The sequence below is a fragment of the Tachyglossus aculeatus genome, chromosome 4, assembly GCF_015852505.1.
Source record: "Tachyglossus aculeatus isolate mTacAcu1 chromosome 4, mTacAcu1.pri, whole genome shotgun sequence".
Classification (NCBI taxonomy): domain Eukaryota; kingdom Metazoa; phylum Chordata; class Mammalia; order Monotremata; family Tachyglossidae; genus Tachyglossus; species Tachyglossus aculeatus.
This window is the reverse complement of record NC_052069.1, coordinates 118,242,886-118,267,101: the sequence shown is the minus strand read 5'-3', so window position 1 is coordinate 118,267,101 and position 24,216 is coordinate 118,242,886. Positions and strand designations below refer to the sequence as shown.

At 48.5% G+C, this 24,216-nt stretch overlaps 1 protein-coding gene across 1 annotated transcript in view; it reads right to left on the bottom strand.

Moving 5' to 3' along the window:
• MEGF9 (multiple EGF like domains 9) overlaps positions 1-12,298 on the bottom strand; it is a 137,040-nt gene extending 124,742 nt beyond the window's left edge. The window contains exons 1-3 of the mRNA XM_038745688.1: positions 12,212-12,298; positions 11,592-11,711; positions 10,940-11,279 (exon numbers count right to left, since the gene is read on the bottom strand). Of these exons, the coding sequence (XP_038601616.1) occupies positions 10,940-11,279; positions 11,592-11,711; positions 12,212-12,298 (547 nt within the window). The remainder of the gene's footprint in view (positions 1-10,939; positions 11,280-11,591; positions 11,712-12,211) is intronic.
• Positions 12,299-24,216: the final 11,918 nt, after the last annotated feature.

Genomic DNA, 24,216 nt, shown 5'->3' with positions numbered 1-24,216 from the left:
ATGAATATGAAGTCATGGTGATGGATAGACAGCTAAAATGATGGTAAGAGCACTTGGCTGCCCTAGAAATATCAATTTATGCAGCCAGTCACATTCCTGACACCAACAGAGTGAGAGGATCAAAGGCAAAAGAGAAACTAAAGACTGAGAAATCGAACAGTAAACTGGTGAATTAAGGTCAAAATGGTGATTTTTTCATTCCAATTGCCGCTTAGGAGCCTGATTGAGAAAGCCTCAACTGACGGTCCCCCAAAAAACAGGTGACCGAAGTGGCAAAACACAAGCCAGAAGGAAAGGTCTTTGGGATGAGAAGCAGCGTGGCTCAGTGGAAAGAGCCCGGGCTCTGGAGTCAGAGATCATGGGTTCAAATCCCAGCTCTGCCAATTGCCAGCTGTGTGACTTTGGGCAAGTCACTTCACTTCTCTGGGCCTCAGTTACCTCATCTGGAAAATGGGGATTAAGACTGTGAGCCCCCTGTGGGACGTCCTGATCACCTTGTAACCTCCCCAGTGCTTAGAACAGTGCTTTGCACATAGTAAGCGCTTAATAAATGCCATCATCATTATTATTATTATGAGAGTGGTAGAGGGGAGACAGTAAGCAGGATTTTGGCTAGTCGATTCAAAGCAACATAATATCATCATCACCATCATCATCATCAATCGTATTTATTGAGCGCTTACTATGTGCAGAGCACTGTACTAAGCACTTGGGAAGTACAAATTGGCAACATATAGAGACAGTCCCTACCCAACAGTGGGCTCACAGTCTAAAAGGGGGAGACAGAGAACAAAACCAAACATACTAACAAAATAAAATAAATAGAATAGATATGTACAAGTAAAATAAATAGAGTAATAAATATGTACAAACATATATACATATATACAGGTGCTGTGGGGAAGGGAAGGAGGTAAGATGGGGGGATGGAGAGGGGGACGAGGGGGAGAGGAAGGAAGGGGCTCAGTCTGGGAAGGCCTCCTGGAGGAGGTGAGCTCTCAGTAGGGCCTTGAAGGGAAATAAACTGTTGACAGAAACAAACAAAAAAAGGAGTAATCTTTCATTTCCAAAACTGGCCATTTTCCCTGAACTTTCCCTTCCAATTCCCTTCCAATTCCTTCAGCCGATCAATCACTAAACACCTTTCTCGCTTTTCAGAGCCTCCAGCTCTGAGAAGTGACTTAAATCAATCAATAGCATTTGAGCGCTGACTGACCGAAGGGCTTTGGGGCATCTGATATTTGCCCCGCCCCCAACCCCACAGCACTTTTGTACCTACCTTTAAATTATATATTATAAATAATTTATTTATATTGATGGCTGCTTCCCCATCTAGACTATGCTCACTGTGGGCGGGGAATATGTCAGCCACCTTTGTTGCACTGTACTCTCCCAAAAGCTTAGTAAAGTGCTCTGCACAGAGTAAGAGCTCATAAATACCACTGATTGATTGAATAGAAGAGTACAATAGAAACAGCAGACTTGATCCCTGCCTACAAGGAGCTTACCCTGGACAGGAGAGTACATCATACTACACCATCCAATGTAGTGGGGAGACAAACACTAAAATAGCACGGAAGAGAAGCAGTGTGGCTTAGTGGATAGAGTTACAGTTTAGAGGATGAGCTTATATCAATCAATCAATCCATCAATCGTATTTATTGAGCGCTTACTGTGTGCAGAGCACTGTACTAAGCGCTTGGGAAGTACAAGCTGGCAACATATAGAGACGGTCCCTACCCAACAGTGGGCTCACAGTCTAGAAGGGGGAGACAGAGAACAAAACCAAACATACTAACAAAATAAAATAAGTAGAATAGATAGGTACAAGTAAAATAAATAGAGTAATAAATATGTACAAACATATATACAGGTGCTGTGGGGAAGGGAAGGAGGTAAGATGCGGGGGATGCCATCAAGCCATGCAGAAAAAACCTGTTCTTCTTGAGATTTTGAGTCCCATACGGGTTAGGGACTCTGGTCTGGCCTAATTTTCTCAAATTCCCCCACTGCTTAGTACAGTGCCAGACATATGGCAAGTGTTTGACAAAATACCACCATTATCATGCTTATTATGCATGTGCCTTATGGGCCAGAAGATGTCACTTCTTCATTCTGTAATTCTCAAGCATTTGGTACATTGCACTGCACCAAGTTCCCAATAAATGCTACCGCTCGTCCAGTTATTTTTTTTTAATTAGTATTTCAATACCGTTCGGGTTTTTCATGGTATTTGCTAAGTGTTTACAGAAGGAGCGTGCCTCAGTGGAAAGAGTATGGGCTTGGGAGTCAGAGGTTGTGGGTTCTAATCCCGGCTCTGCCACTTGTCAGCTGTGTGACTTTGGGCAAGTCACTTCACTTCTCTGTGCCTCAGTTGCCTCATCTGTAAAATAGGGATTAAGACAGTGAACCCCACGTGGGACAACCTGAGCACCTTGTATCACCCCCAGCACTTAGAACAGTGCTTCACACATAGAAAGCACTTAACAATACCATCATTATTATTATTATTATTATTATTATTGCTATGTTCCAAGCGCTGTAGTAAGTGTTGGGGTAGATACAAGCTCATCAGGTTGGACACGGTCCCTGTCCTGTTAAGACTGATTAAGCTTACAGTCTTAATCCCCCTTTTTCTGATGACATAACTGAGGCCCAGAGAAGTTAAATACTGACTTGCCAATGGTCACACAGGAGACAAGTGATGGAGTTGGGATTATAGCCCTGGTCTTTTTGACTCCCAAGGTTAAGAGCATCTGAATTAGTTCATTCGTGTGAGAGAAATCACTGTGGCTTTAAGAGCCCAAAGAACACAGCAGAGCTGCCTGAACTATTATCTTCATCTTACAGATGAATACCTGACAAGTCACATTTTGTTCACCCCAGAAGGTAATGGTCAAGGGGTTCAGAAGGTGTGAGACAGTTGAGTCACCAATTCAGATGTTCAGAAAAGCAAAATTTTTCAGGCTATTCCCAACTTTGTCATCTGAGTGACCAGAATCTAGTCACCTCATCACTGTGCCATGATTTCTTCATCAGCAGGACGGAACTATTTAGATCCTTCTCTTCCCTGCTTCTCCACTGTTCCAGTAAATTAGTAAGCAACATCTGTAATATGCTTCATCATTGAAACTGAAAGCAACAAATACACATTCCTAATGATCAAGAGAAGGGTTAAGAGGATTTGGGGCGAGATTCCTTCTGAACAGTTTACAGGGCACCAAGTTGTCCAGAGAATTTCCCAGAGCCAGCTTTCGGGGATGGTGGCATTTTTTGCTCCAGTTTGCCCAGCCAAGGATTCCCAGGAGTCCTGGGTGATTCTCCCAAAGATAAAAATGGGTAGGTGCCTGGAAAAGAGGGCTGCACCACAGATTATTATTACTATCATTATGGTATTTGTTAAGTGTTTTCTAAGAGTCGAATACTGTTCCTAGCACTGGGGTAGATACCAGTTAATTGGGCCGAATACAGCTGCCGTCCCACATAGGGCTCACACTCCGAGTAGGACGGAGGATAGGTGTTGAATCCCCATTTTACAGATGGGGAAACTGAGGCCCAGAGAAGTTGAGTGACATGAGAAAGGTCACACAGCAACTGGCGGGGCAGGGTTAAGGACCCAGGCCCTCTGACTCCCAGGCTCACTGTCCTTTCCACTAGGCCACGCTGCTCCTCAGATCATGACAGGACCTACTAGAACCACCACTGGGAACTGCTGTTTATGGAATCGTGCACAAAAAATGTTGCTGCTTTCAGCTCCTGTCCACTAACTCCCACCCCTTTTCTAAGTTCAAAATCCACGAGCCATTATAATCAGCAAGGCAGTTTCCTACTTCCCTCACTTCCTCATGACGACGTGTTTAAACAACCATCGGCCTTACCTCCCAGATCTTCAGAGCCATGATACAGTTTTTATTTCTGAAAAATAGATAGTATTTTATTAAAATAACCACAGACAAGCTTCGGGGGACTCAAGAAAAAGGAGGCCGTTCCAGCATAAGTAACTGGCACATGAATCCTTAGGGTAAACAGTATGTCTGAAGAGAGAGAGTGGGGTCTAGCAGAAAATGCACAGGACCAGGAGTTGGGAGAACCTGGTTCTAGTCCCGGCTTCTCCTGTGTGACCTTGGGCAACCCACTTTGCCTCTCTGTGCTCCACTTTCCTCATCTATTGTATGGTGATAAAATACCTGCTCTCCCTACCTTTTAGATAGTGAGCTTCATGTGAGGCAAGGAACTGTGTCCTGCCTATCTTGTATCTACTCTTGTGCTTGGCATATAGTAAGCACTTAATACCAATAATAATAATACTAATAGTAATAATGATAGTGGTATAAACAACAAGGATTCAGTGCCAGATTCAAAACCCTGTTCTCTAATCCCCTCTCAGAGATGGATTCCTTTACCATAACCCAGGTCACAGCTAAATAACTTCAGGCGCCTTTCGTTGCACTTTCTGAGCAGGGATAATGAGCCCCAAAGAATCCTCCGACTGGAAACGAGCCTCAGGAGGTCATTTAGTTCATCATCCATAGGCCTTCCAAGAGAATCACACCTAATCCAAAGGGAACCAACGCACACGGCTTTCCATCTATGACTTCATTCCACCCTATGAGACTCCAACGACCTGCCCTGGCTTGTCTATTTGCCCTGTAATCCTTAGTTTTCTGTCTAAGGAAGATCGGGTCTGCACAGACACCTTAAGGGTCCCAAGTCACTCCAAGACCTTCCTCCTCTTTGCTAGAGCGTGCCCTGCAGAATAATCGTTGTCTTCTAGCATCTCAGTCTTCCGCCTCACCCTTCTCAATTGCACAAACCCCAGATTCAATCATCAGTCAAGTTGTTTCCCATTCACTTGGGCAAGGGAGGGAAGTGTCTGCTGGCTGGGCAATTAGTTTCAGTTGTAGATCAGTGTCCTTGTAAACAAAGGAGCCTTAATTGCTGAGCGAGAATTCCCAGCTGCAGAATTTCAGGAAAAAAAAGACATTCCCAATGATTTAAAAATGCAACCATAAACCCAAATCCAACTCTCCAAGGCCCCAGATCCCCTAGGACACAGAAATCCAAGCATCTCTCAAGATGGTACGTACGCCAATCTTGCACATCAAACTCGCCTTCTCCCACCGGATCAGGATCTATCAAAGGAATGCCAATGTCACCCGACCGGGAAGCGAACCGTTGGGTAATCCCTGGCATTCTGCTTCTGGCAAAGAGCAATACCTGATGACATCACTTTCGGCTGGTCTAAGGCCCAGGCTGTCAACCCAACCAAAAGTCAGCTCGGCCGGCCCAGGTTAGAGACAGGCCTATACACGTTCCAGGGTGAATTAACCCAGAGAAAAAAGTAGTTGAAAGGAAGGAGAATGGCCATTGGACTAGGAGAGGCACTACGAAAACGTGCATTTCTACAGAGTACCACTTGAAGCTCCTATTCTACCACCTTTATTGTATTGTCCTCTCCCAAGAGTTTAGCAGAGTGCTCTGCTCACAGTAAATGCTCAATAAATGCCACTGATTAACCGAAGCAGTGGAAAACTGGGTTGAAGAGTCCAGAGCAGCTACTCCTGGTTCCGGATGGTCGGATACTCTTTGGGCTAACCGCTCTTCCGTTTAAATTGATTTGAGATTCTGAGAAATCCGGGTAGGGCTTGGGGAATATTTACGGGAAGGACTCCAGTGCGGTTTCTGCATTCTCCCTTGGCATTCAAACAACTGCACACTTCTACCACTGAAATAGGCCCGGGCTATTTAAAAATCCTTGCAAGAAGGATGGGGCCAGCATATGCACTTTTATAAACTTAAGCTGCCTGCACATCCTTCATTTTACCATTGGTACAAACATTCCAAAGTAGTGCTCCATCACTGGATTTGATGTTTTTCAATGTTTAGATGAAAACAACCTCCATTACTTCCCTGGATTTTTTTTTTCCTTGGTTCTTCCTCAGACTAAAGTAGCACTAAGAAATAAAGGAGAGTTTGAGTCCCCATCGGTTTGTCCAGACTAGATACACACCCAAATTTAGGGGCAGCCTGGCCTATTGATACCATTTGTACCTTGGCGAACTGATCGATCGATCACTGAGGAGCAGCGTGGCCTCGTGGAGAGAGCACGGGCGTGGAAGTCACAAAGATCCGGATTCTAATCCTGACTGTGCCACCTGTCCCCTGTGTGGTCTTGAGCAAGTCACTTTACTTCTCTGGGCCTCAGTTACCTCATCTGTAAAATGGTGACTAAGACTGTGAGCCCCATGTGGGACACGGGCTGTGTCCAACCTGATTACCTTATATCTACCCCAGCGCCTAGGAATTTACTCAGACGAGTAAATTCAATAGAGTTGGTAGGCATGAACCCTGCCTATGAGGAGTTTACCATGCGGTAAAACCATCTATAACCGCAAATTACAGCCCAGTGTGGGTACCGCACCTAACTCTGTGCCAATAACCACGGCCCAAAAAACTTGAGAGAATGATTGAGGGTATCTCTGCCACTGCAAGAATCACAGACTGAAATTATTCTATCCACCAAGCTTGCCTGTTTAAAGCCTGCCCTGAATTGGGCCTAAAAAGAAAGGCAGGCCTTCGGCATCTTATTAAGGCTTCTCCAAGCAGCACGAAGAGCTTCTTTCTCCCTAAGGATTAGTGGGAAACTGCTTTTATTCCGAGGCCTTTCCGGCATCAGCCACATCCAAACGCGAAGGAAAAAAAAAATGTGGATCCCTGGTAAATTTCATCCCTATTTATCCAAACACATCCAACCAGGTGAATATGTGGTTAGGGAAGGACAGGATCTCTTTTAGCCTATTTTATAAGTGCATTCAACCTAGATAATGTAATTTCCCAGAAATCAACACTCCCTTCCCCAAAAGGCCTGCCCAAAACACATTTGTTTTTTTAGTGTGTGGATTCAGTTTCTTTTGTCTTGAGTGTTCTACATTGTTTTCGGTAACACAGTTCTCTCTCGTATGGAGTCTTCACCTGTCATACACACGTGTGATATTTAGGGGATCTAACAAAGAAAAAGAATGCCGGGGATAATTGCTGCTATCCTTGGAGCCCTCAGTCACATCTTTTCCCCCTGGACAGGGAGGTGCTCTCTTTGTGCTTTCCACAGATGACATAGCAAATGGAATCAAAATGTGCGAACAGAGACCAAAAGTTTGCTCTCATTTCTGTTTGTCTGACAAAGCACGCAAGCTGAGACCACGAGTAAATGGCATGCCTTGTCCATGCCAGTTCTTAGGCAATAAGTGAATGACGGAGAAAGGACAAAGGCTATTTCCTGGGTCATGGGATGAAACCTACACCCCTTTCTCAGAGCTCAGTCTCAACTGCTATCTCCAAAAATCGGTCCTTCCCTGAGCTAATGCCCAAACCGTGAGCTAAATAAAAGAGATCGGGGATATGAACACGGAAGGGCAGGTGTACGAGTTCACTGTCCAACACGCTCTCCGGTTTGGAGTGGGATCAGGGTGAAGGAGGGGGATCATTTAATCAATCAACCGCATTTGCTGGGCACTGACTGCGTGCGGTGCACTGTACGAAGCGCTTGGGAGGGTACGCCCGAACAATACGACAGACACGCTCCTTGCTCACAACGAGCTTACAGTCTAGAAGGGATGCGGGGGGGGTGAAAGGCCCCTGTCTCTTCCAGGCTCTGAGTCGGCTGAAAAGAGGCAGGAAGGGGGTGAAGGCCTGTATCAGTCCATCGTATTTATCGAGCTGGGGACCCCCCGATCTGCTCGAATCCAGTCCGATGCTTAACAAGTACCATCATCGCTATTATTATTGAGCTTTGACTGTCTGCAGAACAATAAACAGATACCTTCCCTGCCCGCAGGAAGCTTGCAGGGGATTCATTCATTCATTCGTATTTATTGAGCGCTTACTGTGTGCAGAGCACTGTACTAAGCGCTTGGGAAGTCCAAGTTGGCAACATATAGAGACGGTCCCTACCCAACAGCGGGCTCACAGTCTAGTAGACAGAGAACAAAACAAAACATAACAAAATAGAATAAATATGTACAAATAAAATAGGGTAATAAATACGTACAAACATAGATACAGGTGATGTGGGGAGGGGAAGGAGGGAGGGGAAGGAGTGGGCTCAGTCTGGGAAGGCCTACTGGAGGAGGTGAGCTCTCAGTAGGGCTCTGAAGGGAGGAAGAGGTTGGGTGTTCGTGGCTGATGTCTGGCAGCCTGGTTCTTGTCGATGGAGACCCTTGATGGGGGGTAAGGAGGGAGGGCGGCGGGGGGGAGGAAGGAGGGGGCTCAGTCTGGGAAGGCCTCCTGGAGGAGGTGAGCTCTCAGTAGGGCTTTGAAGGGAGGAAGAGGTTGGGTGTTCGGGGCTGATGTCTGGCAGCCTGGTTCTTGTCGATGAAGAGCCCTGATGGGGGGTAAGGAGGGGAGGGCAAGGAGGAGGGCGGCGGGGGAGAGGAAGGAGGGGGCTCAGTCTGGGAAGGCCTCCTGGAGGAGGTGAGCTGTCAGTGGGGCTCTGAAGGGAGGAAGAGGTTGGGTGTTCGAGGGTTCTTGTCGATGAAGAACCCTGATGGGGGGTAAGGAGGGGAGGGCAAGGAGGAGGGCGGCGGGGGAGAGGAAGGAGGGGGCTCAGTCTGGGAAGGCCTCCTGGAGGAGGTGAGCTGTCAGTAGGGCTCTGAAGGGAGGAAGAGGTTGGGTGTTCGAGGGTTCTTGTCGATGAAGACCCTTGATGGGGGGTAAGGAGGGGAAGGCAAGGAGGGAGGGCGGCGGGGGAGAGGAAGGAAGGGGCTCAATCTGGGAAGGCCTCCTGGAGGAGGTGAGCTCTCAGTAGGGCTCTGAAGGGAGGAGGAGGTTGGGTGTTCGAGGGTTCTTGTCGATGAAGAACCTTGATGGGGGGTAAGGAGGGGAGGGCAAGGAGGAGGGCGGCGGGGGAGAGGAAGGAGGGGGCTCAGTCTGGGAAGGCCTCCTGGAGGAGGTGAGCTGTCAGCAGGGCTCTGAAGGGAGGAAGAGGTTGGGTGTTCGAGGGTTCTTGTCGATGAAGACCCTTGATGGGGGGTAAGGAGGGGAGGGCAAGGAGGAGGGCGGCGGGGGAGAGGAAGGAGGGGGCTCAGTCTGGGAAGGCCTCCTGGAGGAGGTGAGCTGTCAGTGGGGCTCTGAAGGGAGGAAGAGGTTGGGTGTTCGAGGGTTCTTGTCGATGAAGACCCTTGATGGGGGGTAAGGAGGGGAGGGCAAGGAGGGAGGGCGGCGGGGGCTCAGTCTGGGAAGGCCTCCTGGAGGAGGTGAGCTGTCAGTAGGGCTCTGAAGGGAGGAAGAGGTTGGGTGTTCGAGGGTTCTTGTCGATGAAGACCCTTGATGGGGGGTAAGGAGGGGAGGGCAAGGAGGAGGGCGGCGGGGGAGAGGAAGGAGGGGGCTCAGTCTGGGAAGGCCTCCTGGAGGAGGTGAGCTGTCAGTGGGGCTCTGAAGGGAGGAAGAGGTTGGGTGTTCGAGGGTTCTTGTCGATGAAGACCCTTGATGGGGGGTAAGGAGGGGAGGGCAAGGAGGAGGGCGGCGGGGGAGAGGAAGGAGGGGGCTCAGTCTGGGAAGGCCTCCTGGAGGAGGTGAGCTGTCAGCAGGGCTCTGAAGGGAGGAAGAGGTTGGGTGTTCGAGGGTTCTTGTCGATGAAGACCCTTGATGGGGGGTAAGGAGGGGAGGGCAAGGAGGAGGGCGGCGGGGGAGAGGAAGGAGGGGGCTCAGTCTGGGAAGGCCTCCTGGAGGAGGTGAGCTCTCAGCAGGGCTTTGAAGGGAGGAAGAGGTTGGGTGTTCGAGGGTTCTTGTCGATGAAGAACCTTGATGGGGGGTAAGGAGGGGGGGGCAAGGAGGAGGGCGGCGGGGGAGAGGAAGGAGGGGGCTCAGTCTGGGAAGGCCTCCTGGAGGAGGTGAGCTGTCAGCAGGGCTCTGAAGGGAGGAAGAGGTTGGGTGTTCGAGGGTTCTTGTCGATGAAGACCCTTGATGGGGGGTAAGGAGGGGAGGGCAAGGAGGAGGGCGGCGGGGGAGAGGAAGGAGGGGGCTCAGTCTGGGAAGGCCTCCTGGAGGAGGTGAGCTCTCAGCAGGGCTTTGAAGGGAGGAAGAGGTTGGGTGTTCGAGGGTTCTTGTCGATGAAGAACCTTGATGGGGGGTAAGGAGGGGAGGGCAAGGAGGAGGGCGGCGGGGGAGAGGAAGGAGGGGGCTCAGTCTGGGAAGGCCTCCTGGAGGAGGTGAGCTCTCAGTAGGGCTTTGAAGGGAGGAAGAGGTTGGGTGTTCGGGGCTGACAACCGGGAACCCGGTTCTTGTCGATGAAGAACCTTGATGGGGGGGGTAAGGAGGGGAGGGCAAGGAGGGAGGGCGGCGGGGGCTCAGTCTGGGAAGGCCTCCTGGAGGAGGTGAGCTGTCAGTAGGGCTCTGAAGGGAGGAAGAGGTTGGGTGTTCGAGGGTTCTTGTCGATGAAGACCCTTGATGGGGGGTAAGGAGGGGAGGGCAAGGAGGAGGGCGGCGGGGAAGAGGAAGGAGGGGGCTCAGTCTGGGAAGGCTTCCTGGAGGAGGTGAGCTGTCAGCAGGGCTCTGAAGGGAGGAAGAGGTTGGGTGTTCGAGGGTTCTTGTCGATGAAGACCCTTGATGGGGGGTAAGGAGGGGAGGGCAAGGAGGGAGGGCGGCGGGGGCTCAGTCTGGGAAGGCCTCCTGGAGGAGGTGAGCTGTCAGTAGGGCTCTGAAGGGAGGAAGAGGTTGGGTGTTCGAGGGTTCTTGTCGATGAAGACCCTTGATGGGGGGTAAGGAGGGGAGGGCAAGGAGGGAGGGCGGCGGGGGCTCAGTCTGGGAAGGCCTCCTGGAGGAGGTGAGCTGTCAGTAGGGCTCTGAAGGGAGGAAGAGGTTGGGTGTTCGAGGGTTCTTGTCGATGAAGACCCTTGATGGGGGGTAAGGAGGGGAGGGCTGCCGCTGCAGGGGCCCGGCTCACCTTGGGGAGCGGGGCTGGCCGGCTGGGCGGCATCCTCCTCGGCACCCTCCTCCTCCTCCTCCTCCTCCTCCTCCTCCTCCTCGGCGGCGGCGGACGGGGAGGGCGGGCCGGTCCCGCCGGCGGCGGCGGGGGTGACGACGGCGGTGGCGACGACGGTGGTGGTGGCGGTGGTGACGACGACGGTGGTGGTCATGGTGACGGTGGTGGTCATGGTGACGGTGGGCGGCGCGGCTGGCGGCGGGCCGGTCGGGGGCTCGGCGGCGGCGGCCCCCCCCCCCTGGCCCGGCGGGGCCGCGGCGGGCGTCCTCCGGCTCGCCCGGCACCTGCTCCGCCCGCCCGGCTGACACGGCGGCCGCCACGAAGCACAGGAGGGCGATGGCCCCCCAGCTCCGACGGCTCTTCATGGCGCGCGGGGCTCCCCGTCCATCCGCCCGTCCATCCGGCCGCCCATTCATTCACCCGCCCCTGCTGCTGCTCCTCCTCCTCCTCCTCGGGGAGACGACGACGACGACGGCGGCATGCCCTCCTCTCCCTTCCCCTCCCTCCCTCCGTCTGACAGGCGAGCGGGCGGGCGGCCGGCCCCCTCCCTCCGGCCCCGCCCCCTTTCCGTGATCGACGGCCGCCCCGACCAATCGCCAGGCGGGGAGGTCACGCCTCCCGCCCCCTCGGGGCGCCGCCGGCCAATCAGCGGGGAGGGCGGGGACCGGGCGGTGGGGGGGGGGGGGGGCTCGGAGGCCGAGGCCGAGCCCCAACGGCCGGGGCCGCCGACGGGCTGCGAACAAAGGATGCAGCCCCCCAACCTCCAACTTCCCAACCTCCCAACTTCCCAACCTCCAACTTCCCAACCTCCCAACTTCCCAACTTCCCAACCCCTCCTCACCATCGTCCCCTCCCTTTCCCTTCCCCGGCTGCCAAACAATGGGCGAGGGGGGCACCGGGCGCCCTCGTCCCCCTCTCCATCCCCCCCTCCCCCCATCTTACCTCCTTCCCTTCCCCACAGCACCTGTATATATGTTTGTACATATTTATTACTCTATTATTTATTTTACTTGTACCTATCTATTCTATTTATTTTATTTTGTTAGTATGGTTTTGTTCTCTGTCTCCCCCTTTTAGACTGTGAGCCCAATGTTGGGTAGGGACCGTCTCCATGTGTTGCCAATTTGTACTTCCCAAGCGCTTAGTACAGTGCTCTGCACATAGTAAGCGCTCAATAAATATGATTGATTCATTGATTGATTTCCCACGGGGCCAAGCCTCGCCCCCTCCCACCGCCACCGAACAAGTCGGGGGCAACTGGAAGGACCAATGCTCCAAAAACACTTCTGCGGTGGCCGGCAACCGTGCCCGGTTGGCCATGCGACATTCAATCATTCAATCGTACTCCCCCTCGTCCCCCTCTCCATCCCCCCCGTCTTACCTCCTTCCCTTCCCCACAGCACCTGTATATATGTATATATGTTTGTACATATTTATTACTCTATTTATTTTACTTGTACATATCTATTCTATCTATTTTATTTTGTTAGTATGTTTGGTTTTGTTCTCTGTCTCCCCCTTTTAGACTGTGAGCCCACTGTTGGGTAGGGACCGTCTCTATATGTTGCCAACTTGCACTTCCCAAGCGCTTAGTACAGTGCTCTGCACACAGTAAGCGCTCAATAAATATGATTGATTGATGGAGCACTTAAGCCCTTCAAGCCCTTCAAGGCCCTACTGAGAGCTCACCTCCTCCAGGAGGCCTTCCCAATCAATCAATCAATCAATCGTATCTATTCTATTATTTATTTTATTTTGTTCGTATGTTTGGTTTTGTTCTCTGTCTCCCCCTTTTAGACTGTGAGCCCACTGTTGGGTAGGGACTGTCTCTATATGTTGCCAACTTGGGCTTCCCAAGCGCATAGTACAGTGCTGTGCACACAGTAAGCACTCAATAAATACGATTGACTGATTGATTGATTAATGGAGTGCTTAAGCCCTTCAAGGCCCTACTGAGAGCTCACCTCCTCCAGGAGGCCTTCCCAATCAATCAAACAATCAATCAATCGTATTTATTGAGCGCTTACTGTGTGCAGAGCACTGGACTACGCGCTTGGGAAGTACAAGTTGGCAACATATGGAGACGGTCCCTACCCAACAGTGGGCTCACAGTCTAGAAGGGGGAGACAACAAAACCAAACATATTCCCAGACTGAGCCCCCTCCTTCCTCTTCCCCTCGTCCCCCTCTCCATCCCCCCCATCTTACCTCCTTCCCTCCCCCACAGCACCTGTATATATGTTTGTACATATTTATTACTCTATTTATTTATTTACTTATCTTACTTGTACATATCTATTCTATTTATTTTATTTTGTTAGTATGTTTGGTTTTGTGCTCTGTCTCCCCCTTCTAGACTGTGAGCCCACTGTTGGGTAGGGACTGTCTCTATATGTTGCCAACTTGGACTTCCCAAGCGCTTAGTACAGTGCTCTGCACACAGTAAGTGCTCAATAAATACAATTGATTGATTGATTGATGAAGCGCTTAAGCCCTTCAAGCCCTTCAAGGCCCTACTGAGAGCTCACCTCCTCCAGGAGGCCTTCCCAATCAATCAATCAATCAATCATATTTATTGAGCTCTTACTGTGGGCAGAGCACTGGACTAAGCGTTTGGGAAGTACAAGTTGGCAACATATAGAGACAGTCCCTACCCAACAGTGGGCTTACAGTCTAGAAGGGGGAGACAGAGAACTAAACCAAACATATTCCCAGACTGAGCCACCTCCTTCCTCTCCCCCTCGTCCTCCTCTCCATCCCCCCGTCTTTCCTCCTTCCCTTCCCCACAGCACCTGTATATATGTATATATGTTTGTACATATTTATTACTCTATTTATTTATTTTACTTGTACATATCTATTCTATTTATTTTATTTTGTTAATATGTTTGGTTTTGTTCTCTGTCTCCCCTTTCTAGACTGTGAGCCCACTGTTGGGTAGGGACTGTCCCTATATGTTGCCAACTTGTACTTCCCAAGCACTTAGTCCAGTGCTCTGCACACAGCGCTCAATAAATACGATTGATTGATTGATTGATTACTGTGTGCAGAGCACTGTACTAAGCGCTTGGGAAGTACAAGTTGGCAACAGATAGAGACGGTCCCTACCCAACAGTGGGCTCACAGTCTAGAAGACATATCCATTTGAATAAGAGAGGGAAGATTCGGACCTATCTCCCAGTTAGACTGTTGCCTTCAAGGGGCAAGGATCCAGTCTTGTGCTTCTGGGAATCCTCCTAAGTAAATAATCATTTAATAATCATGGGAATCCTCCTAAGTAAATAATCATTTAATAATCATAATAATAATAATGGTATTTGTTAAGCGCTTACTATGTGCAAAGCACTGTTCTAAGTGCTGGGGAGGTTACAAGGTGATCAGGTTGTCCCATGGGGGGCTCACAGTTTTAATCCCCAGTTTACAGATGAGGGAACTGAGGCACAGAGAAGTTAAGTGACTTGCCCAAAATCACACAGCTGACAGTTGGCGGAGGTGGGATTTGAACCCATGACCTCTGACTCCAAAGCCCGGGCTCTTCCCACTGAGCCACACTGCGTATTTGTTAAGCATTTACTATGTGCAAAGCACTGTTCTAATTGCTGGGGAGGTTACAAGGTGATCAGGTTGTCCCATGGGGGGCTCACAGTTTTAATCCCCAGTTTACAGATGAGGAAAATGAGGCACAGAGAAGTTAAGTGACTTGCCCAAAGTCACACAGCTGACAGTTGGCGGAGGTGGGATTTGAACCCATGACCTCTGACTCCAAAGCCCGGGCTCTTCCCACTGAGCCACGCTGCATATTTGTTAAGCGTTTACTATGTGGAAAGCACTGTTCTAAGCGCTGGGGAGGTTACAAGGTGATCAGGTTGTCCCTCGGGGGGCTCGCAGTTTTAATCCCCATTTTACAGATGACGTAACTGAAGCACAGAGAAGTCAAGTGACTTGCCCAAAGTCACACAGCTGACAGTTGGCGGAACCAGGATTTGAACTCATGACCTCTGACTCCAAAGCACGGGCTCTTTCCACTGAGCCATGCTGCATATTTGTTATGCGCTTACTGTGCGCCAAGCACTGTTAAAATAAGCACTGAGCACTGCTCTATACAGGGTATCGAACTCAGAGGAAACTCAATAAATTCTATTTCTATGACTATAACGATGACAACTACTACTACTAACAATAATAATAACGGTGGTATTTGGTAAGTGCTTACTGAGAAGCAGCGTGGCTAGGTGGAAAGAGCACGGGCTTGGGGGTTAGAGGTCATGGGTTCTAATCCCAGCTCCGCCACTTGTCAGCTGTATGTCTTTGGGCAAGTCACTTCATTACTCTGTGCCTCAGTTACCTTATCTGTAAATGGGGATGAAGGCTGTAAGCCCCATGTGGGACAACCTGATCACCTTGTCATGGGTTCAAATCCCAACTCCGCCAATTGTCAGCTGTGTGACTCTGGGCAAGTCACTTAACTTCTCTGGGCCTCAGTTCCCTCATCTGTAAAATGGGGATTAAGACTGTGAGCCCCCCATGGGACAACCTGATCTCCTTGTAACCTCCCCAGCGCTTAGAACAGTGCTTTGCGCATAGTAAGCGCTTAATAAATGCCATCCTTATTATTATTATTACACCCCCCCCCCCCCCCACCAGCATTTAGAACAGTCCTTGGCACATAATAAGCTCTTAACAAATACCATTATTATTATTATTGTGCCAGGCACTGTACTAAGCCTGGGGTGAATACAAGCAAAGCGGGTTGGGCAAGGTCCCTAACCTACATGGGCTCGCAGTCTAAATGCTATTACTACGATTAGTAATAAGAGAACAGAACCTACTGTTTGTCTCATTGACTGTCTAAGCTTAAAGGCGGGACCGAGATTACTTGTATATTCCCCAAGCACTTAGTGCATTGCCCTCAGTCTTGGTTTGGGTATTTTTTTTTTTTTAAATGGGCTCCAGATTATATTCTAGATTTCTAAAACGGATCCCTCCGACTGGTCTGATCTTTTGCCTAAACTGGACCTATTACTTACAGGTTACTTAACTCCCCACGTACATCGAGAACAAGCATTGAAAGTAATCCAAGAGCCCAACTGGAAACCTGGCTATTTTCAACTCCTGCGATTAAACCCCAACCCAGTGCCTCCATTAAGCAATTAGCCTCTTTCTTTACTCTGGACATAGAAAGCCCAAATGAGACATTAGGAGGCAAGAGTGTGTTTATCCCAGAAGGTTTTAGCTTCCAGATTTTATTGAAGCTTGAGATATGCAGGTATTTAAGGTAATACCCACCCAAAGGTGTGGAGGCAGTAGGCCTAGTGCTGGAGAGAACCAGTCATGAGATCTGGGCTTTATTCCCAGTTCCACCCATGACTCAGTCTGTGACCTTGGGCATGGCAATTAATCTCTTTGAACCTAGTATGTAAAATGGGATTGATAATTCTACCATCACAGAGATTTTGTGCAGAGTCATTCATTCGGTCAGTCAGTCGGTCATATTTATTGAGCGCTTACGGTGTGCAGAGCACTGTACTAAGCGCTTGGGAAGTACAAATCGGCAACATATAATTAATAATAATTAATTATATTAATTATGCACTTACATAAGTACAAGTTGGCAACGTATAGAGACAGTCCCTACCCAACAACGGGCTCACAGTCTAGAAGATGAATTATTATCCTCTCTGTGGAGGTTACTATGGTCCTTTGAGAACAGTAGATTTTATATAGATACAATATAGTGTATATATACTCTATTAAATATAATACATATAACATATCCTCCCTTCAAGGCCCTACTGAGAGCTCACCTCCTCCAGGAGGCCTTTCCAGACTGAGCCCCTTCCTTCCTCTCCCCCCATCCCCCCTCTCCATCCCCCCGTCTTACCTCCTTCCCTTCCCCACAGCACCTGTATATATGTATATATGTTTGTACATATTTATTACTCTATTTATTTTACTTGTACATATATATTCTATTTATTTTATTTTGTTAATATGTTTGGTTTTGTTCTCTGTCTCCCCCTTCTAGACTGTGAGCCCACTGTTGGGTAGGGACTGTCTCTATACGTTGCCAACTTGTACTTCCCAAGCGCTTAGTACAGTGCTCTGCACACAGTAAGCACTCAATAAATACGATTGATTGATTGATTGATTGATATATAGCATTATCCTATCTGTGTAGGATATGCCTGTCTCCCCCTCTAAACTGTAAACTTGTTACAGACAGGGAATGCGTCTGCTAATTCTGTTGTATTCTCCCAAGTGCTTAGTACAGTGCTCCGCACAAAGTAAGCAATCAATAAATACCATTGATTGGTGGATATATATCCTATATAGATAGGAAAATAATGTATACATTATATTTGGTATATTAATAAATGCACATAAATGAATATACAGAAGCAGTGTGGCCTAATGGAAAAAGCTCTGCGATTAGCAAATGCTTAATAAATACCACTGATTGATGGATATATATCCTATACAGTTAGGAAAATAATATATATATTATTTATATTTGATATATTAATAAATACATATACATGTATGTACAGAAGCGGTGTAGCCTAATGAAAAAAGCATGGGCCCAGGAGTCAGAGGAACTGGATTCTAATCCTGTCTCTGTCACCTGTCAGTTGTGCGACCTTGGACAATTCACTTCACTTCTCTGTGCCTCAGTTCCCTTATCTGCAGAATGGGGATTCAGTATCTATTCTCCCTGCTCCTTAGACTGTGAGCCCCACGTGGGACCAGATTATCTTGTATCTACCCCAATGCTTGACAAATAATAAGCATTTAAAATAACTAAAATTATTATTATATAGACAAGGATGATGATGATGATGATGACGGTATTTGTTAAGCGCTTACTATGTGCAAAGCACTGTTCTAAGCGCTGGGGAGGTTACAAGGTGATCAGGTTGTCCCACGGGGGGCTCACAGTTTAATCCCCATTTTCCAGATGAGGGAACTGAGGCCCAGAGAAGTGAAGTGACTTGCCCAAAGTCACCCAGCTGACAGTTGGTGGAGCCGGAATTTGAACCCATGACCTCTGGCTCCAAAGCCCAGGCTCTTGCCACTGAGCCACACTGCTTCTCATGGATATGGGGATTATTATAATTGTGGTATTTGTTAAGCATTTATTATGTGCCAAACACTGGGGTAGATAAAAAAGAATCAAGTTGGAAGCAATCCCTGTCCCACAGTCCAAGTAGAAGGGAGAGCAGAAATTTAATCCCAATTTTAGAGATGAGGAAACTGAGGCACTGAGCAGTTAAGTGGCTTGCAGCGTGAGAAGTAGTGTGGTCTAATGGAAAGAGCACAGGCCTGGAAGTCAAAGGATTTGGGTTCTAATTCTGACACCACCAGCAGATGGTCTGCTGTGGAACCTTCGGAAAGTCATAACTTTTCTGTGCCTCAGTTTCCTCAACTGTACAATGGGGATTCAATATCTGGGCTCCTTCCTACTTAGACTGTGTACCCCATGTAGGATAGGGACTGTGTCCAGCCTGATTAACTTTCATTTACCCCAGTTCTTAGAACAGTACTTGGCACGTATTAAGCACTTTACAAATACCATTAAAAACAAACAAACAACAGAGCCAGAATTATAACCCAGGCCTTACAGCAAAATATAGACAGCAAAGAGGACATGGCACTGTAAATCAGAATACCTGGGTCCTACTACCACTGGCCTGCTGTGTTGTATGACTTCGGACGGCTCACTTCACTTCTCTGGGCCTCAATTTCCTCATCTGTAAAATGATAATGATACCTTCCTCTCCCAGATTTACAGGAACATTGTGCCAATAAAATGAGATAATTGAAGTGCTTTGGAGAAACTAAAAGCATCATACGAATTCAAGGTATTATTAACACAGACAGGGGAGCCGATTTGTCATTTTGAGTGCGAAGGCAGGGCTCTGAGAGGGTGGGGCACTGAGGGGGCATAGCTTCCAAAGGTAGACGCTCCCCCCTCTATTTCCCTCAACCCCTTGTCACCCCATTTCTCTCCAAGGCCTAATGGTGGAGAGAAAAGCCCCTTACCCATCCCCAGAACCTGGTGGAGACCCCCCAAGCACTGTCCACTTGGTCGGCTCAGGATTCATCAGCATCATCATCATCAGTGGTATCGCTTACTGTGTGCAGAGCACTGTACTAAGCGCTTGGGAGAGTACGATACTACAGAGTTCCCTGCCCACAACGAGTTTACAGTCTAGGGTCAAGGAGAATAGAAGAGAGGGACGAGGAAGAGAAGAAGGGGTGAAAGGAAAGCGGTGCCTGGGGAAAAGGGGGAGAGACTAAAAGGGACAGTAAAAGAAGAGGAGAATGGGGGAGAATCCCGCCTCCCCCATATATCTGCTGTGTGACCTTGGGCAAGTCACTTCACTTCTCTGTGCCTCAGTTCCCTCATCTGTAAAATGGGGATTAAGACTGCGAGCCCCACATGGGACAACCTCATCTCCTTGTGTTCCCCCCAGCGCTTAGAACAGTGCTTTGCACATAGTAAGCGCTTAACAAATACCAACATTATAACATTATTAAGAGAATCTCACCCACTGCCGTTGTTAGGCCACTATCCTTTGCCACCACAGTCATTAGCCAAACTTCAGCCATTTCAGACCACAGCGCAGGATAATAATAATAATAATAATAATAATAATGGCATTTGTTAAGCACCTACTATGTGCAAAGCACTGTTCTAAGCGCTGGGGAGGATACAATAATAATAATAATAATGTTGGTATTTGTTAAGCGCTTAATATGTGCCAAGCACTGTGCTAAGCGCTGGGGTAGATACAAGGTAATCAGGTTGTCCCACGTGGGGCTCACAGTCTTCACCCCCATTTTCCAGATGAGGGAACTGAGGCCCAGAGAAGTGAAGTGACTTGCCCAAAGTCACTCCGCTGACAGGCTGCGGAGTGGGATTTGAACCCAAGCCCGGGCTCTTTCCATCGAGCCCCGCTGCTTGATGATGATGATGATGATGGCATTTGTTAAGCGCTTACTATGTGCAAAGCACTGTTCTAAGCGCTGGGAAGGCTACAAGGTGATCAGGTTGTCCCACAGGGGGGCTCACAGTCTTAATCCCCATTTTCCAGATGAGGTAACTGAGGCCCAGAGAAGTGAAGTGACTTGCCCAAAGTCACACAGCTGACAATTGGTGGAGTTGGGATTCGAACCCATGACCTCTGACTCCAAAGCCTGGGCTCTTTCCACTCTTTCCACTGCTTCCAAGGTGAGCAGATTGTCCCGCGGGGGGCTCCCAGTCTTCACCCCCATTTTCCAGATGAGGGAACCGAGGCCCAGAGGGGTGAAGCGACTTGCCCAGAGTCACCCCCGCTGACAAGCGGCGGAGTGGGACTTGAACTCAAGCCCCGGCTCTTTCCATCGAGCCCCGCCGCTCCTCCCGCGGGTACGGTCCCTGAGGTAGAGTCAAAAGCTTGCTGTGCCTCAGGATGGCACGGCTGAGCCAGGGCCCTGCCACCTGGTCAGTGAGGGAAGAAGCCAATGGCCCCAGCCTCAAGAGAAATGCAGAAACTCTGTAGACACGCCTGAAAGGGCTTACAGAGAAGCAGCGTTGCCTACTGGATAGAGCACAGAGTCAGAAGGTCCTGGGTTCTAGTCCCGGCTCTGCCACTTGTCTGACGGGTGACCTAGGGTAAGTCACCTCACCTCCTCCAGGAGGCCTTCCCAGACTGAGCCCCTTCTTTCCTCTCCCCCTCGTCCCCCTCTCCATCCCCCCGTCTTACCTCCTTCCCTTCCCCACAGCACCTGTATATATGTATATATGGTTGTACATATTTATTACTCTATTTATTTATTTATTTATTTATTTTACTTGTACATTTCTATCCTACTTATTTTATTTTGTTGGTATGTTTGGTTCTGTTCTCTGTCTCCCCCTTTTAGACTGTGAGCCCACTGTTGGGTAGGGACTGTCTCTATGTGATGCCAATTTGTACTTCCCAAGCGCTTAGTACAGTGCTCTGCACATAGTAAGCGCTCAATAAATACGATTGATTGATTGATTGATTGATTGATTCTCTGTGCCTCAGTTACCTCATCTGCAGCATGGGTTTTAAGACTACATAATAATAATTTTAGTTATTTTCAATGCTTATTATGTGTCAAGCATTGGGGTAGATACAAGATAATCTGGTCCCACGTGGGGCTCACAGTCTAAGGAGCAGGGAGAACAGATACTGAATCCCCATTCTGCAGATGAGGGAACTGAGGCACAGAGAAATGAAGTGAATTGTCCAAGGTCACACAACTGGCAAGTGACAGAGCCAGGATTAGAATCCAGTTCCTCTGACTCCTGGGCCCATGTTTTTTTCATTAGGCCACACTGCTTTTGTACATACATGTATATGTATTTATTAATATATCAAATATAAATCATATATATATTATTTTCCTAACTGTATAGGACATATATCCATCAATCAGTGGTATTTATTAAGCATTTATCAAGCAGGAGGGCAGTTGGGGTGCTGGGCTGGGCCAAGGAATCACCTGGCCAGCTGGAAGAAGGTAGCAGCGGGAACCAAAATATTGACTCGTTCTAAGTGCCTAGCTGTAACCAAACTAATGCTGACCTCTCTGCCCCAAATATGATGAGGGCCAAGTTTTCTTTTCGATGCTTTTTATGAAGCAGCAGCGGGGTCTAGTGGAAATGATAGCCAGAATAGTTGTGGTATAAGAGATCAGGTTCGGGAGTCAGGGGTCCTGGGTTCTAATCCCAACTCTGCCATTTATCTGTCGCATGATCTTGGGCAAGTCTTTTCACTTCTCTGTGCCTCAGTTCCCTCCTGCAAGATGGGAATTCAATACCTGTTATCCTGTCTACTTACTCTGTGAGCCCCATGTGGGACCTGATTACTCTGTATCTAGCCCAGAGCTTAGTACAGTATTTAATAATAATAACAATGATGGCATTTGTTAAGCCCTTACTATATGCAAAGCACTGTTCTAAGCGCTGGGGAGGATATAAGGTGATCAGGTTGTCCCACGTGGGGCTCACGATCTTAATCCCCATTTTACAGATGAGGGAACTGAGGCACAGAGAAGTTAAGTGACTTGCCCAAAGTCACACAGCTGACAATTGGTGGAGCTGGGATTCGAACCCATGATCTTTGACTCCCAAGCCCTTGCTCTTTCCACTGAGCCATGCTGCTTCTCTACTTGGCATATAGTAGCTGCTTAACAATACCATTATTATTATTATTATTGCATTTTTAATAGCTTCCCCAGGTCCCCAATCCTCATACCATGGGGATGACAGTTCTCCTAGATCCTAGAGAGTATTTTTATATAGGTACTATATACCATATATATCTCCAGAAACACACCTTCTCCCATGACAACTCATCCCACTTCCTGCCGGGCTCAGCACTGTCTATCACAGATGCTATTCCTCTGTTTAAAGGACGGGCCCTGCAGCATAGGACATTACTTTCCCAGCAGGTGAGATGTGTCCCAACATAAGCATTGTGGCCTAGTGGAAATACCATGGGCCTGGGACTCAGAGCTTTCCCCATTGCTTGCTGTGTGTAATAATAATAATAGTAATAATAATAATAATTTTGGTATTTGTTAAGTGCTTATTATGTGCCAAGCACTGTTCCAAGCACTGGGGGAGATACAAGATAATCAGGTTGTCCCACAAGGGGCTCACAGTCTTAACCCCCGTTTTCCAGATGAGGTAACTGAGGCACAGAGAAGTTAAGTGACTTGCCCAAAGTCACACAGCTGATAAGTGGTGGAGCCAGGATTAGAACCCATGATCTCTGACTCCCAAGCCCCTGCTCTTTCCACTGGGCCAAGCTGCTTCTCTATAATAATGGTACTTGTTAAGCGCTTACTATGTGCAAAGCACCGTTCTAAGTGCTGGGGAGGGGGGGGGATACAAGGTGATCAGGTTAGCCCACGTGGGGCTCACAGTCTTAATCCCCATTTTACAGATGAGGTCACTGAGGCACAGAGAAGTTAAGTGACTTGCCCAAAGTCACACAGCTGACAATTGGCAGAGCTGGGGTTTGAACCCATGACCTCTGACTCCAAAGCCCGGGCTCTTTCTCCAAAGCCACGCTGCTTCTCTACCGGGAAGGTAACTGAGGCCCAGAGTAGTCAAGTGAGTAGCCAAGTGACTTTCCCAAAATTACACAGCTGACAAGTGGCAGAGTCAGGATTAGAACCCATGACCTCTGGAAGAGTCACTTCAAGTCTCTGTGCCTCAGTTTCCTCAGCTGTAAAATGGGAATTAGAGCCTACTCCCTCCTATTTAGACTCTGAGCCCCAAGTGGGACAGGGACTGGGTCCAACCCGATTAACTTATATCTACCCCAGTGCTTAGATCAAGTGCTTGACACAGACCACACTTACTATGATGATGATGATTATTAACATGTGGAAGTCCTAGATCTCCAGCCTCAGCTTAGCCAATCAATCAGTCAATGGTATTTATTAAATGCTTACCATGTGCACAGCATTGTACTAAGGGCTTGGGTGAGTACACTATAACACACTTGATAGACACATTTCTCCCCACCGCATGCTAACAGTAAGAGCTTAACAAATACACTAATGATGATAATACTAATGGTGATAATAACAACACCATCTGACGGCAGACACATCCCCAGCCTCATCCTTCTGTAGTCAATATTTGCTTGGGTCCCTGGAAGCTGTGAAATGCTGGATCAGCTCTGAGCCACGCTTCATCAAAAACTCCCTGGCCGCAGAGGGAGAAAAGCTGACCCAGCTTAAGAATAGAATGTGCAAAATCTATGGCACTTGCTGTGCCCTTCGATGTTGGGAAGGGAGAGAAAATTGTGTAGGCAAACTGGTAGGTAGTGTTCTGGTCATGGGATCCAAGAGCTAGAAGGATTCTTTAGAGGTCATGTAGCCCACACTCCAGCCCACACCCATACCACCCTATGAGTCCTGGGCTTGGGCCAGCGGAAAGGGCACCACTCGGGAAAGCCGAACATCTGGGCATTAGTCCTGGTTCTGTCATCAGCAGCGAAGATTTCCGATCCAAAAACCCCTCCACGGCACCTCGTGTGCTGAACTGGCCTAGCAGGAATCCTGCTAGGAATCATTTTTACTGAGCATTTACAGTGTATGGAGTTCTGTATACCATATATACCTCCAGAAACACACCTTCTCCCATGACAACTCATCCCACTTCCTGCCGGGCTCAGCACTGTCTATCACAGAAGCTATTCCTCTGTTTAAAGG